Source organism: Bolinopsis microptera, chromosome 6, assembly GCF_026151205.1.
Source record: "Bolinopsis microptera isolate Bmic1 chromosome 6, MBARI_Bmic_1.0, whole genome shotgun sequence".
NCBI classification, from domain to species: domain Eukaryota; kingdom Metazoa; phylum Ctenophora; class Tentaculata; order Lobata; family Bolinopsidae; genus Bolinopsis; species Bolinopsis microptera.
This window is the reverse complement of record NC_087077.1, coordinates 7,778,172-7,792,602: the sequence shown is the minus strand read 5'-3', so window position 1 is coordinate 7,792,602 and position 14,431 is coordinate 7,778,172. Positions and strand designations below refer to the sequence as shown.

The window sequence follows — 14,431 nt, the reverse complement described above, 5'->3', positions numbered from 1 at the left end:
CTAATATCGAAATTTGACTACACTTAACACTCTTCACAAAAGAAAACGCTTTTCATAAAATCAAAAGAAACATTTGATCTTAGTTTGCATTGGAACATAAGTTCATCGGGAACAATCAATATAAAACTAGACCATTTTGAAAATAGTTGGGAGAATCGAAAAAACACGGGACCTTCAGGCTTCATTCCGAGTTAATCGAGGGTTAAGCAAACTTTATGACACAAATTAAAAATGGTGAAGTCAAGTGGCCTTCTCGCTCACTGTAAAACATAAAACTTAGAACTTAGAAGTACACATTAAGATTTCGTTTTATAAATTAAATCAAATAGCTTATAGCAATATAGACTGCGTGACGGTTGACGATGGTTTGTCTGTGATAGAGATAGCGCGGTGCGATAATAGTCATCAATTAAGCAATAAACTATAATTAACTGAAACATCTCGAGGTTTAATAACCTCTATTCTGTTGAGGTTGCTGGTACTGAGGGGCACCTTGGGGAGCTCCCTGGGCGGCGAACTGTTGCTGTTGGGCGTACTGGGAGTACCATTGTTGGTATTGCTGCTGCTGTTGGGCGTGTTGCATGTTATAGTTCATGTTCTGGAAAGAAAGTGTACATCAATATGGCAAGTAATTGGTGGCCTGTGCCCTAGGTATTCGTAATAGTCAGGAAATAAATAAATAAAATCAAATTTCATGAAATTTGACCAATTTTCATCCAATTTGGTTGGTTTTATTTTGTGTGGATGTGGATCGGACAGAGATTTGTTATCCTATCCAATATGAAAATTTTGTTGAATTCATTGAATTCATGCATACAGTATTTCCATCTGATGCAGGCGTGAACGGTTGTTGATGCAAATTTTCTGATGTTTTCTGAAAATAGCACTTACAATAATTTACAAAATAACAAATTGAATTGAAAATAACAGATAATTTTAGTTCATAATTTCGGTATGTTTCTGTACGTTATCAACTTATTATCCAGGTATATTTTTTCTTACTTATGTCTGATCAGAAAACATCAGAAATTTTAAACAGAATAGTATTTCAATCAAAATATCATAAACAACAGATTAAAGCTGGTTTTCTACAATAATAAGAAACTTACATATCCGCCCGCGCCCCCTTGGTTATTGAAATTATTCTGGTTGTAATTGTTCTGGTGATTGTAGTTTCTGTCGCGGTTGTAGTTTCTGTCGCGGTTGTAGTTTCTGTTGTTACTGTAGTTATCACGCCTCTTGTAGTCTTTTATTGGCACCGAGCTGAAGAAAATTAATATAAATTTACATTTTACACGTAATAAAATAAATGCATAATTGATATGATCAAAATGAACCAAGCTGATTACAAATGAATTTAATTCAACTTGGGTAATTATTCAACTGAAAATTAATATTATATTAAACAGTTTCATCTTAGACTACAAGCTTACTTTTATTATGGTAAATTAACGAACTCAATTGCAACGTTCAAACATTCTTTAAACAATAGAAATGCTCAGTGCTCACCTCTCCTTCTTCTTCTCATCTAAAACGGTCTTCCAATTCTTGTTATGATCCTCGTAAGCAGATATGATCGCTGTTACGTTATCGCCAAACTCTTCCAGGAATGTCAAACGGCGGTGTGAGAAACCTGAAAATATATTTGATCAATCATTTAATCGAGTGACGCTCAATATTTAACGAATGAGACTAACTGTTTAAATTTTTTGTAACTTCTAGCTTCTGTGTAACGTTCTGCGACAATTTCAAATTTCCCTGGAATGGCCGATATCTCGCCGTTATTGCAAGTAGGGATCGGGACTGTTCTAACAGTGAGATGCGAGGAACCTACGACATCTACTCTGGTATCCGGGGACAGTGAGAGCCTAGATAATATGATGAGATTAGCAGCACTTTATTCAGGATTTTAATCTTCTTTTCATTTTATCATTTTGAACGATAAGGAGAATTTACTGTTTCAGGATCAACATAAAATCCTTATTCCCAAGTTCCCAAATGTACTCGCGTAGGTGAGCCAAAACCTCGCTAGAGCTGTCATAAGTTTCTTAAATCTTACATGGTAGTAAGCACTAGTAACTATTCTGTTGAAAGGCAAAACACGGTAGTTTAGTTCATGCTGTTTTTTGTCTCTGAATAGAATAATATAGTATGACACTTGCACTTGCACTGGTAGTTTCTCGGAAGCAACGACGCAACGTTTACAATTACATATTTTGACTTGACTTAAGGCGGGTAGTGTTCCCGAGATCCATTGACAACAGTTCTACACAGCTTTCTGTCCTCCATCAGTCTAGCTATCTCATCTGTACTGACTTCAGCCCAGTATCTGCTTTTAGGTTATCTAGTAGTGTTAAGTAAGGTCGCCCCTGTTAGTATGCCCATGACTCGGCTTCCAGAGGATCAGTTTGTTCAGTGTCAGCTCCGGATGTCGGTGAGCATGACCTGCAAGTCTGAGCCTTCGTTGGGTTATCTTGGAACTGACTTTGGGAAGATCACCGTACAGGCTGTGGTTGCTGACATGGTCTCGATATTGATTGATGTTAAGGGCCAATCTTAACATTCGCGTATAGCAACCATCAACCTGTCAACCATCTTCTCTAGCCTTTTCGTTATAGTCCAAGTCTCGGAACCGTACAAAAGCACCGTCTCGACTAGTGCTGTAAACACTCTGATCTTGATAGACTTCCTAAGCTTAGAATTCCAAAGTTTTTTTAGTGTGTGGCATGCGTAAAAATTAAATATTTTAGCGTTAGTTAACATAATATTTTCCAATTGACCATACATTTTGAATACATTTTGAATACATTTTATAAATATTTTTAATGCAAGACTCAAGACTGGCAAGACTGTTTAAAACTGCATGTTTATATTATCTGCATTTAATATAAGCAATATGGCACAGATAACAGGAGACAGTACGATGAGAAACAACGAGGAGGATACTTTGACTCCTTCTATCTTAGTGTGACAGACATAGTGGACAAGTTCTCACTACCAAGGATCATCGGCTTCATACATACAAGCAACAAAACGATTTACTAAATGCAAAGAAAACAAAATTTTAAATTTTTTTTCCTCGACTTATTAATTTTACCGGGGTAAGCACAGGGCTCCAATGCTCTATCTTACAGTGGTCACGATCTTTCCATTAGTGATATTAACCACAGCCCCCTGGCCCTAAGAAGAAGAAGATGAGAAACTTACCAGCTTTCTCTTCAATAGTTAGACTAGATGTAAGAGCCTTGTCGAATACAGCTACAACAGCAGCACAGTTGGGGTACTGAGTTCCGGAACTGTGTTCCAGATCCAGCAGTCTCACGTATAATTTCTTGTTTCTCTGGGGGATGTGTTCATTATTTATTAGTTATGTTGGCGGCACCCGGCGATAACATTTATAATATCGTTACGTCATGCAGTAGGCAAAAACTCAACTTTACGAGAAATGTCTGATTTTAAAAGCCGCCATACTGTGTGGTATTATGATGCTAAAAATAGAATATAATTACAATCGACACCGTTGTACGCCATTAGACAATAGACATATTATTATCTTCAAAGAAAACGTGTTATAATAAAAGATTCTTCGAAAAATTATAAAATTTTGAGTTAGATAAATAAGTTACATTACAAGTAAACATACCGGGTTTCTCTCAATCTGTTCATTAAGGAACTTTCTAGCGACATCAATCTCCTTAGCCGAGTACTGTAAGTACCCAATATACTTGTTGATCCAGAAGTCACGTGTTTCACGACCTCTACAGTTCTCTATTGCTAACTTAATGATATCTCCGCCTTGTTCAATATTTCCAGTCCGTCTGTAGTGGTTATTGTGTTGCATTTATTTAAATATTGCATTAAAAGCTATCCATGCAAATTAAGATTTCGTGATTATTGCATAAATATGGAAAATTATATACGATTAAATCAGCTGTGTGTCACAATTGAACAGAGCAGAAAGTTGCAAATCTTATGAATTCATACCTCTCCAGGCCGGCACGACGCAGAATAACAGCTATAAGACCTGGCATCCCCTTGTCAATGTGATCCAAGGCTTCTCTTGCTATTTCCAAGTTTCCTGAAAATAAACCTTGTTACAGATAGTTTGACTGTTTTCATCAAAGGAATCTGTTGTACGATCAAAAATGTATGCCACAACCAATATAAACTATTATATATTTTCTAATAAACTTGCCTCGTTCTTCCTCGAAAGCAGCCCAGTTTAGATGAATGTAGGGTTTCTTTACAAGATGTACCATACAAGCTCTCCTGTATATACTGCTAGTCACTTCTTTGTCAATATCACTCATAAAGTTAATGTACTGCAAAAATAGATTGGTCAATGAAACTGAACCAGGAAAATTTGATTAAGGAGAACTTCTTAATGAATTTCAAAACCTTTAAAAAAATCAGGTAAAAATGTCAATATGACAAAGTGATCCAGATTAACTCATTTTCTGAGTATTATTACCTTGATCCAGAATCCCTCGTAAAAGGCACATGCGATAAGACATCTCTCAAAAAGAATAATGGTTCTGGGGTTGTTCTTCTTCTCAATAATCAGATTGAGATAGTTCTTCCAGTTCTTCAATTGAACCCTGTTGATACAACAGAGTGTTAAAAATCTGAGGCTAGGTATAGTTGGGAAGGTAGGCAAAAGATTTTTTTAATTTGCCCTTCGATTCAAACAAATTGACTATAGCCGACATAAGACAATTTTAAAACGATCAGGTGACGATTCGTTGTAAACTCTAGATTTGTTTTAAGATCTGGACAGGAGTCAGGACGAATGAACATTTAACACACCTCTCGAGCTCCTTAACGTGGAAGTAAGGTCTCTTAATCCCATCCTCAAATGTCACCACCTCCTCTATTTCAGCGAGGATCTTCTCGTGGATCGGGGCCATGTCGAGCAGCATCTGTTCGCGTATCGCCGCCTCCTGCTTAGCAGTTAGGGCTTCAGGGCTGTCGGGCAGGGGTTCTTCCATGTCTACCTTATTGAAGTCCTAAAATGTTTGAATGAGAATCAACCTGGATTTTCAGACAACTACATACTATGGTCCAAATAATATGTATACATATATTTGAGTATGTTTTAAAATTCATAACAGGCAAAGTTATTTTTAATTCTATTATCGAACAATTGCAATTGGTTAAAATGTTAAATCACAAGTCAAAAGTTTAAATACCTCAGTCATCTGTTCAACGGCCTCTGGCTTTTCTTCTTCTTTGATTTCCTCAACAGCATCTTCCTGCATTGCAACAACATCTTCCACCTTCTCCTCCTCCTTAGCTTCTTCCTTGACAGCTTCTTCTTGGACAGCTTCCTCCTCAGCTTCAACAGGAGCAGGCTCCTGATCCTCAACACCCTCCATCGTCACCTCCTCGATACCAGGTGGTTGATCACCTAACACTGCCATCTTCTGTTCCTCCTGCATCCTCTTGATATCTTCCTGAATCTTTGCTTCCTCCTCCTCTGCTTGCTTCCTCTGCTCTTCAGCTAATCTGGCTGCTTCTTCTGCAGCTGCTCTTGCTTCTTCTTCTTCCTCTTTAATCTTCTTCTCGGTTTCAATTCGTCTCCGTTCGGCTTCTGCTTTGTGTCGAGTCAACAGTTCCTTGATGTCCTCCATTGTGACCATGTCCTTCACTGGTGTGAAGAAGATCCACTCTCGGAACCTGAAATTCAGATTTTATTGATTTCACCAACTTTAATTAAGCCGAGATTGTGGAAGTGGAATATTCTGTACTAAGTACATATATTAGTCCCTATTTGGATATTTGAGACGCTTGACAGGTTATCTGAGAGGCTATAGATTGGGATCACATGAACCTTTCTAAATCATGTTGTATACCGTACACTTTCCGTAATGTAATAATGTAATATGTGTTATACATATTAGGATTCCTCCTATTAGCTTAAACCAGTTGTATTACTATTACTACTCTCGTAATTTAATGAAATGTGCTGTGAGCTATCATTTTCATTTCGTCTATCTGCGTGCAATATAGTTCGACAGAGTCAAACTTTTAGGGTTTCGAACTAGAGGGTGTCGAACTAGAGTGCGTATCGAAATAGAGTGTGTGTACCAATGCTCATGACTTCATGCGGACCCATTGTTACCATTTCTTAGCTCAGACAATAAAAAGTTGAACTGACGATAGCTAATAGATTTAATGATGAAGTGGCAATAATAGTAATGAAGATTATAAATGAACTATCTGTGAATAAAATTGAAAGTTCAGCTTGAACAGTTCCCTGCAAAAACCAGCCCTAACTTTCAGCTGGATTTTTTCCAGGGAACTGTTGCTTCTTATCTCCGGAATCACCAACAAATATAGTAAACTTGCTCGTGTCCTATTACATTACTTACTACAACTGCTAACTTACTTACTTACTATAACATTAGCTATTATATTAGCTCTCAATAATTTTAAGTTTTATTTCGCAGTAGTATTCGGTATAGTAGCTAGACTGAACTTGTTAATTGGAAAAACATGTTAATTGAAAAAAATCGAATGCTATCCCATTTAACAGGTCGACGTATGAGATCACCAAATATTCTTATAAAACATCATAGGACAAGGCAATACAAGTTTTTGGTGAATTTCATAAAATTCTATGAGTGAAGGTACCTCATTTAAGCTAAGAATAAAGAAACTATAACAACTCACTTGTCGAAATGGTATTGATGTCGCTGGATGACACAGCCAAGGAACTGTCTATACAACTTCAGTACTCTGTACTTATCTGTCTGTTTCTCCCACTCCACATACGCTTCCCATATTTTATCAGAACGATAATCCTGTCCACACGCCTCAACTGCTCGTTGGTAGATCCTGAGGAAAAAAACTTTGTCATCATCAAACTAGCAAATTGGGGGTAATATAAACAATAAATTCTTACCAAGTTTCATTGCTAACACAGCCTTGTGAGGTAACCACATGGCTCACGATTGAAGAGATTGAGAGGAGATGGTTGAGTACTACCACTACCTGGTACATGACACAGCCGGTCACGTAATAAAATCCGCCGTGTCACGTGATATCCGCACGTGCAGCGCGTACCTATGGGACCAACACACTGACTGTGAGACACTGAGAGTAAGGTGATCGGTGTATGACGTTATATGGTGACGTCACCACGTCTAGCTAGCTCCGGCTGGAATTATATTCATTACTCTTACAACAGTAATACAGAGAGGTTCATTGATCAGAGATGAGGGATCCATCCTTTTCGTGTTCTCAGACACTTTTCTCCAGGGCTGAAATTCTACATAACAACGGGTAATTGAGAGGAACTGGAATCGGATTCAAGAGTACTTACGTTCGGATCTCGTTTTCATCGCCATCTTTCCACTCGGCAATAAAGTGGATAAAGTAGGTCCACAGGTCAACAGACAAGGGAATGGCTATCACAGCGTCGTTGTACACCTGTGTAAAGATATTTATCATGCATGAATAATAACTTTACACAAATCAGATAATGCGATTTAATAATTTTAATCATTTACATAACCACCGTGGCCGTGCTGTGTTACATTTAAATTAGGTTAATTAATGATTATGATTATCAAATTTTGCGGAGATTTATGAGGATAGATTGTTGAACAAGCTTGTAGCAGTTACCTGAAAAGCTGCTTCGTTAGAGACAATTTTCTTCATTTGGTCGGCGTATTTCTTCCAGTAACCATAGCAGTAAGGATACAGTTGCAGGAATGAAGAGAAAGCTTTCTGGATCTGCTTTAGCTTACCCTGAACATGAATACACTGTTATCTATTTGAGGAATTATCTGAGAACTGCAGGAAGAAACTAATCCGTAGAACTAAAGCTGTTGCAGTTCATAATACAGCATTGAGATTGACAACAGACTTACATTTTTCTCTACTACTTGAAGAAGATAAGTCCAGCTAGCAAAATCATTGGGGTTCTCTTCCACAGCTTTCCAGAATCCCCTCTCTTCTGCTGTTGGGACTTCATCAGGACCAGGACCGTCCTGAAAAATGCATGATTACCAGTTTACAGAGACAAGAATATCATTATCATGCTAATGCTATTTTGAGGACCCTTGTGGTTAAAGAAAGAAAATTAAAATGCAAATTTTGCATGCAATAAGCGTGAATAATTGGATAATAATTTGAAGCGATAAATACATGATTATGCAATACTTACATCGTCATTGATATCATCAAGAACAATCATTTCAGGTTTCTGCTTTACTGGTACCTTCACTTCAACAACTTCTGAAGCAATGAGTAGAATTAATGATTTCAAATTTGTAGAGTATAATATCACTATATCAGTTAATAAATTCGTCCATTACTCAGTTAATTAACAAATGGATAACTGCAATTGAGTGGAAAGATTCATGGATTTACCATCTTCATTTTGAGCTTCCATAACAGCATCTTCATTGTTGGTTTGGACAGTCTCATGTTCAACTGGCTGACCTTCAGTAGATCCTTGTTCCTGGACAACATTTTCTTCTGCCAGAGGTTGGCGAACAACTTCATGTAGTGTATCAGCACTATGTTCTACTTTGTTAGACTCATCAGCTTCAAAGGTACCATAATCCACAGTATTACCATTAGTTTCTACTTCTGCAACAGGCTCTTCTGAGGCATGTTCTTCTGCAACAGGCTCTTCGACAAAAGATTCTTCTTCATCAGAGTCAGCTTTGGTTTTCTTTGATCTCCGACTGCTTCTTTTCTCTACTTTCTCAGGGTCCTCTAAGTCTTCCTGACCTCGACTACGTTTGGACGATCTCCTTGAAGATTGTTTTATTTTGTTCTCCTTTAAATCTTCCTCATGAGATTCCTCATGCACACTACTGTCTAAGGATACATCGATTGATTCGTCCATGATTCCTAGAATCGTGGTATAATTAATTAATTTTTAACACATTCAAAACATCAAAACAGAGCTCAGAGGATTCCAGTGGTGTAACGAAAGGCCCTGCTGACCCCGCTGTGCAGGGGGGCGCCGTCTTAGGGGGGGCGCCAAATCGTCGTTTGAATGTGGGACAATTTCGAAAACTTAACTAAAGTACTAGCAAAACTGCACGCTTTGCTCTAGATACACACTTTTTTAGAGATTTTACCGGCGTATTCTTTAAAATCACCTAATTTGTTCAATTTTAGGGAGGGGCACCAAAAGGGGAGGGGGCGCCAACAGGGGGGCGCTTTTTTCGGCAGGGGGGCGCCAACAGGCAACGTTACGCCACTGGAGGATTCTCTCATGTCCTGGGTTTACCAGGATCAGGAGTGTTCTGGGAAAACAAAATCGACTGCCAGTCCCAGTAGATCTGAAATACCAGTAAACTGGGATTGGGTTAAAACATTAAACAGTTAACACATGAATCATAATAATGATAATAATAAATTAATGTTATTTTTATACAGCACCAAAAGGTTAAATAATTTAAATTTAACCCTTATGCTCAGCTGTAAATGATACTTAAGTTAACGAGAGTGTGCATCTTTCATCACAACTAAGGGAGGTTGTAGGTTAAATGAGGATGAGCTCTGTCAAAATATGTAGAATCTTCTTAGAGTAACCTTTACTGCACTGCAAATCATAATACTACACCCATAAAACAGCTTAAATGATAGATAGTCGTGGTCTATGTCTCAACAACACATATGTCTTGACTGCATGATGGATCCCAGTATCACCAAGTGTCCCACATGAATCCCATTGTCACCTAGTCTAGGTAGTAGCTAATGATCCATTGGATCTATGCGAAATTACACAACTGTGTGATAAAAAACGTGATCGATTTTTGAATGAGGAGGAGTCCTGCCGAAATTCGAAAAGAATCGCTTTAGAATACCTCATCAGTACATCTGCATTGAAGTACAAAGTGTACAGTTACTATGCTATACTATACTTATGGAGATCTAAATTCAATTTAATTGTTCAGGTGGCACTCGGGAAGAGAAAATTATTCAAACAATATACATATAATATAACAATTACCCTATATAAAAATTCAATATAAATTCAATAGAAAACTAAATAAAATTTATAAACACCCTTTAAGTAGTATAAGTAAGCCAGTTTAAAGAACTGGCTCCAAATTTATATCTAATTCTGCTATTTTTACTGCACTACTACTTTTTAACCCTCTCTCCTAAATTCAATTTAATGGTTCAGTTTAAAAGGTTTCGACTATTCGTTTTCTACCGACTAGCACAAACCTAGGCAATTAAGAATTCCACTAAAATGGCACGGATTTAATGGCACGTAGTTCACTGTAGATTTCAAAAATTAGGAAGATCTTTGCCTTGGTAAGAAAGCAGTGAAAAAATGGGGGAGGAGCGGGGGTTTCATACTCAAGAGATTCATGTTTCGCTGCATCATCAACCAGTTCCACCCCCGTATCATAAAGTAAGGAATAGAATCCTCACATAATTGCAATACTGAATATAAACAATGGATGATTTGTGGTGTAAGTTACACTTAACTTGTTCAGATGTACTTTTAAACTAATATAAGCTAAATCAAAGTACTTCACGATAGTCTCCAGTTTCCTGTGCGATGTTTTTTATTCTTCATGATTTTTAGGTTGATTTTAGGATAGTGTCAATAAAAACGATGGAGAAAAATGTTGTATGATATGTTCGATATAATAGTCGATTGTTAAAACCTCAACTAGCGCTCGATTTGAATATCTGTCATTTTGTTTAAACTTTCATACGCTGTGCGCGGCTTAGCTGCATCATAGCACTTTATAAATAAATTTATAAAATCAAAAAGTAGAAAGTACTGTCAAAAAGAAGTAAAGTTCAGCGATTGGAAGGAAAAAGTGTTATCAATAGTTTCCAATCGTATTGAATATTACAAGAAAAACTTTCCTGAAACATTTGAAATAAAAGAAAACACACTGGAAAAAGATGATGTTAAAAGAAGTCTTAAATTGCTGAAAAGTAAATACATTATTTGTAGTATCGACAAAGCTTCTGGTAATTTTTCATTTATTTGTAAAAAGTTTTATGTAAAAACTCTTGTCAATGAAATGGGTTTTGATCCTAATACTCTAGAATGTATAGGTAATGATACATATAAACCCTGTAGCAAAGACGAGACTCATTATGTCAATAAAATATCTGAGAGTCTAAAGGAGAGATTTAATGTACAAGTTGAAGATAAAAACTTGCGACTAGCACGCATCTTCTGGAACCCTAAGCTTCATAAGAACCCTTACAAGGCGAGGTTCATTGCAGGTGCCCGTTTTTGCGTTACGAAACAACTTAACGTCCAAGTTAACTGTTGTCTGAAACTTTTGAGGAAATACTTCAAGAAATACTGCGAGGCAATCTACAACAACAGCGGTATAAACATGTTTTGGAGCATAGATTCCTCAAGTGAATTCCTTGAAGCTATCAAAAATAGCGATGTTTATAATATACAAGTATATGATTTTACTACTCTTTATACCAGATTAGACTTGATTGAAGTAGAGAATATGATTAATGAAGTTGTTGATTTAATATTTTCAGACCGTAATAGATATATTTGTATTTCTAAAAGAGACAGTAATACATGTTTCTTTTCCAATAAAACCTATGATTGTCATGCCTGCTTTAGTCAAGATGACCTAAAAGAGGCTGTTAAATTTATTATTTATAACACTTATGTCGTCTTCGGTGGGATTGTATTCATACAAACCAAGGGTATTCCTATGGGTGGAAATTCAAGTTCCCCTATAGCTGATCTCACTGTTGGCAAAAAGGAATTTAATTATATGAAACGTTTACTTCAGGAAAAGAAAATGGGATTAGCAAAGATATTATCCAATAATAAACGATATGTTGACGATTTATCTATTATTAACTACCTTTACTTTCATAAATTGATTAAAGATATTTATCCTAATTCATTGGAGATGGAGCGAGCTGGTTCCAATAATAAAATCATTAACTACCTTGATTTAAATATTAATATTTCCACAGAAGGACTAGAAATATCAGTGTATAACAAAACTGATTATTTTAATTTTCATGTTGTATCCCTTACATTTCCTCACAGTAACATCCCAACCGAGGTTGGCTACAACGTTTTTTCAAGTCAAGTTCTTAGATATGGTAATGTTTGCACTAGATTGGATATCTTTACCTCCCATCTTCACAAAATATTCAAAATTCTAATTGATAGAGGATATAGCCGTGATAGACTGATTAAAGGCATTAAACGTTGTCTGAGGAAATATGATAACGTTTTCAGGAAGTTCGGTATTCTAGATGACCGTAACATTATTAAAGAACTCCCCTGATATCTTTTGATTTATTGAAACACGGGTACTAACTCTGCTAAACTGAACAAATTCTGAAACTTAGGTGAATAAGTGTACAACGTGATAAACCGAAGTTCAGACTGACCAGTGAAAATGGGCGAGCGTACCAAGTGTCATTTTAATTAGAAGTTTTAGTCAGTGATTTATTATTGAAGCTTGTAATTACAATATCTAATGCTCCTATAAATACTTTAATTAATTGTTTGTCCCGTTATTCTTTTTCCTTCCTCTTTTCCTTGTCATCCCCTTTAGTTTTAAGATTCTTGCTATAAATGGCTACAGCTAACACTATTAATGCTAAGTACCAAACAACAAGTGGGAGGTGGATCGTTGGTACCATTAAATCGATTTAACACCGCAATTCCAGTCGCAAGCCTGGGACCACTACTAGCATAGTCACAACATCTACAAAGCTGCCATATAGCCTGACTGACAATTTTCTCGACTGACTGACAATGTTTCTTCTTTTTCCCCATTTAGAATACAAAGATTAGTACATTTTAGCTTATGATTAATATTATATTTTTACCTATAGTTTACTTAGATTTGTAGATTTATAACGGCCAGGACGCGCGCTGAGTTAGACTCGTCGACGGTCCTAATAATTGGAACAAATATTTTACGAGTATCACCCGTTAACATGGCACTCCATTAGTTATGATATGTGTATGATTCACGTGTAGTATCAGTGATGAGAGAATTACGTTATAGAATATAAGCAAGCTGAGTAATGCACAGAACACTTTTGTTGCTTGTAGTGCCTAGTCCGTTACTGGGCGCACGGTGCTCAGCCCGTCATTCTGCTGCAACTTCTACATTCTATCATCTTTCGATCCATTGTCAAACTCAAACTGCTGCACAACTTTGCTTTAACGGGTGATACTCTTGGAGGACTTCGCCGCTTCGACGCGCCGCGCGAACTAGCATTCTTGCTTCGCAGAGCAACGATCTCGATGGGTTGACATCGTCAACCAAGTGATACTCGTAAAATATCTGTTCCATATATTGGACCACCTGTTCCATATATCATATATTGGACCGTCGACGAGTCCAACTCCAAACTCGGCGCGCGTCCTGGTAGGTTGTAAACCTACACTTCTAAACTACAATTTAAATTATTGATTATGTGTTATAATTGATATTGTATGTTTATAACCTACCGTACCAGGACGCGCGCTGAGTTGGACTCATCGCGATGGTCGACGGTCCTGATAATTTGAAACAAATATTTTACAAGTATCACCCGTTAATAATTGATAATGCTAAAAACAAAAATTAATAAATCTAATATCCAAATAAAATTCTGTTAACTAAACTGTAAACACAAAACAGTAAATATGTTCAAATAAAAATAATACCGAATCGCTAAGTTTTACTGCAAAAGACGATTTTCTGAGAATGTCAAGCGTTTCCACGGCCACCTTATTTTTAGTTTTTTTTAATGTTAACCCTTTGTGGCCGGCACTTCCCTTAGTAGTGCGATGCGTTTTGCTCTATCCAGAGCCCTTGCGCTTGCAGTAGCGCGCGCCCGCCTCACGGCTTCTTGACTTGTGAAACAAGCGCGCCCGCAGTGGCGCGAAAGCACATGGTTAGGTGAACGATGCGTTAATGGGCCGCACCGCGCATCCAATAATGCTTCTCGCAACCGTTAGATCGTTCGCGTTGAGATGCGCTTCTGGGCCTCGCCGAGCTGCGAAGAATTTACATCGTCAATTAACACTTCCCTCAAACTCTTTGATCTCCCCCTTTACCTTACTGAAAATGAATATCAGTGTTAATCGACAAAGTGGCTTGTTGAAAACACAATACAAAACGACTTTGACTGCAATAGCAAATTGTCATACGTTGTATGCACTCCTGCGCGCAGTGTTGTGACCTCCCTTCGTCGTAATTAGCTCGCATTCAGATTGAACAATTTTGAAGTCAAATAAATGTTGTTTCTTTTAGATTTGAATAAACAATATGGATGTAGTCCGAAAGTAATTTGTCTACTAAATAACATTTTGAAATTATGAACAAAATTGGCGAAAATTTGCCGTAGATGTGACCAAAAAACTACGCGCAGAACTAAATATTTCTTCATAAACGCGTGAAAATTTTTGAGTTTAACATTGAATATTTTAGCTTGGTTATTGTAA

General features: G+C 37.0%; 2 protein-coding genes across 12 annotated transcripts in view; both read right to left on the bottom strand.

Annotated features, from left to right (window-relative positions):
* The window catches only part of LOC134816900 (casein kinase I-like), a 91,568-nt gene that overhangs the window by 55,829 nt on the left and 21,308 nt on the right, over positions 1-14,431 (bottom strand). The window lies entirely within an intron of this gene.
* Positions 54-8,867, bottom strand: LOC134816740 (pre-mRNA-processing factor 39-like). Of its 6 annotated transcripts, none has more exons than XM_063825723.1 (17): positions 8,377-8,867; positions 8,171-8,241; positions 7,875-7,994; positions 7,627-7,752; positions 7,325-7,431; positions 6,673-6,837; positions 5,190-5,676; positions 4,807-5,006; positions 4,472-4,598; positions 4,196-4,322; positions 3,985-4,078; positions 3,644-3,818; positions 3,208-3,340; positions 1,510-1,633; positions 1,110-1,263; positions 818-874; positions 57-598 (listed from the first exon to the last, which is right to left on the bottom strand). In XM_063825723.1, exons 1-17 carry the CDS (start codon positions 8,858-8,860, stop codon positions 449-451), a joined length of 2,901 nt encoding a protein of 966 aa, XP_063681793.1. In that variant the 5' UTR covers positions 8,861-8,867; the 3' UTR covers positions 57-448. The 6 variants fall into 6 exon arrangements, with proteins under 6 accessions (XP_063681795.1, XP_063681797.1, XP_063681796.1 ...); XM_063825724.1 differs by having other exon boundaries at positions 57-565; XM_063825725.1 differs by lacking the exon at positions 818-874 and having other exon boundaries at positions 54-598.

What these genes read in the sequence shown, in the direction of transcription:
- LOC134816740 (XM_063825723.1), bottom strand. Translation starts at nt 8,860, where the DNA reads ATGGACGAATCAATCGATGTATCCTTAGACAGTAGTGTGCATGAGGAA. An exon ending in CTAACGAAGCAGCTTTTCAG is followed by an intron (nt 7,432 to 7,626) that starts GTAACTGCTACA and finishes ATCTTTACACAG; the next exon opens with GTGTACAACGACGCTGTGAT. An exon ending in AACTATTGAAGAGAAAGCTG is followed by an intron (nt 1,634 to 3,207) that starts GTAAGTTTCTCA and finishes ATATATTTTCAG; the next exon opens with GTTTCTCACACCGCCGTTTG.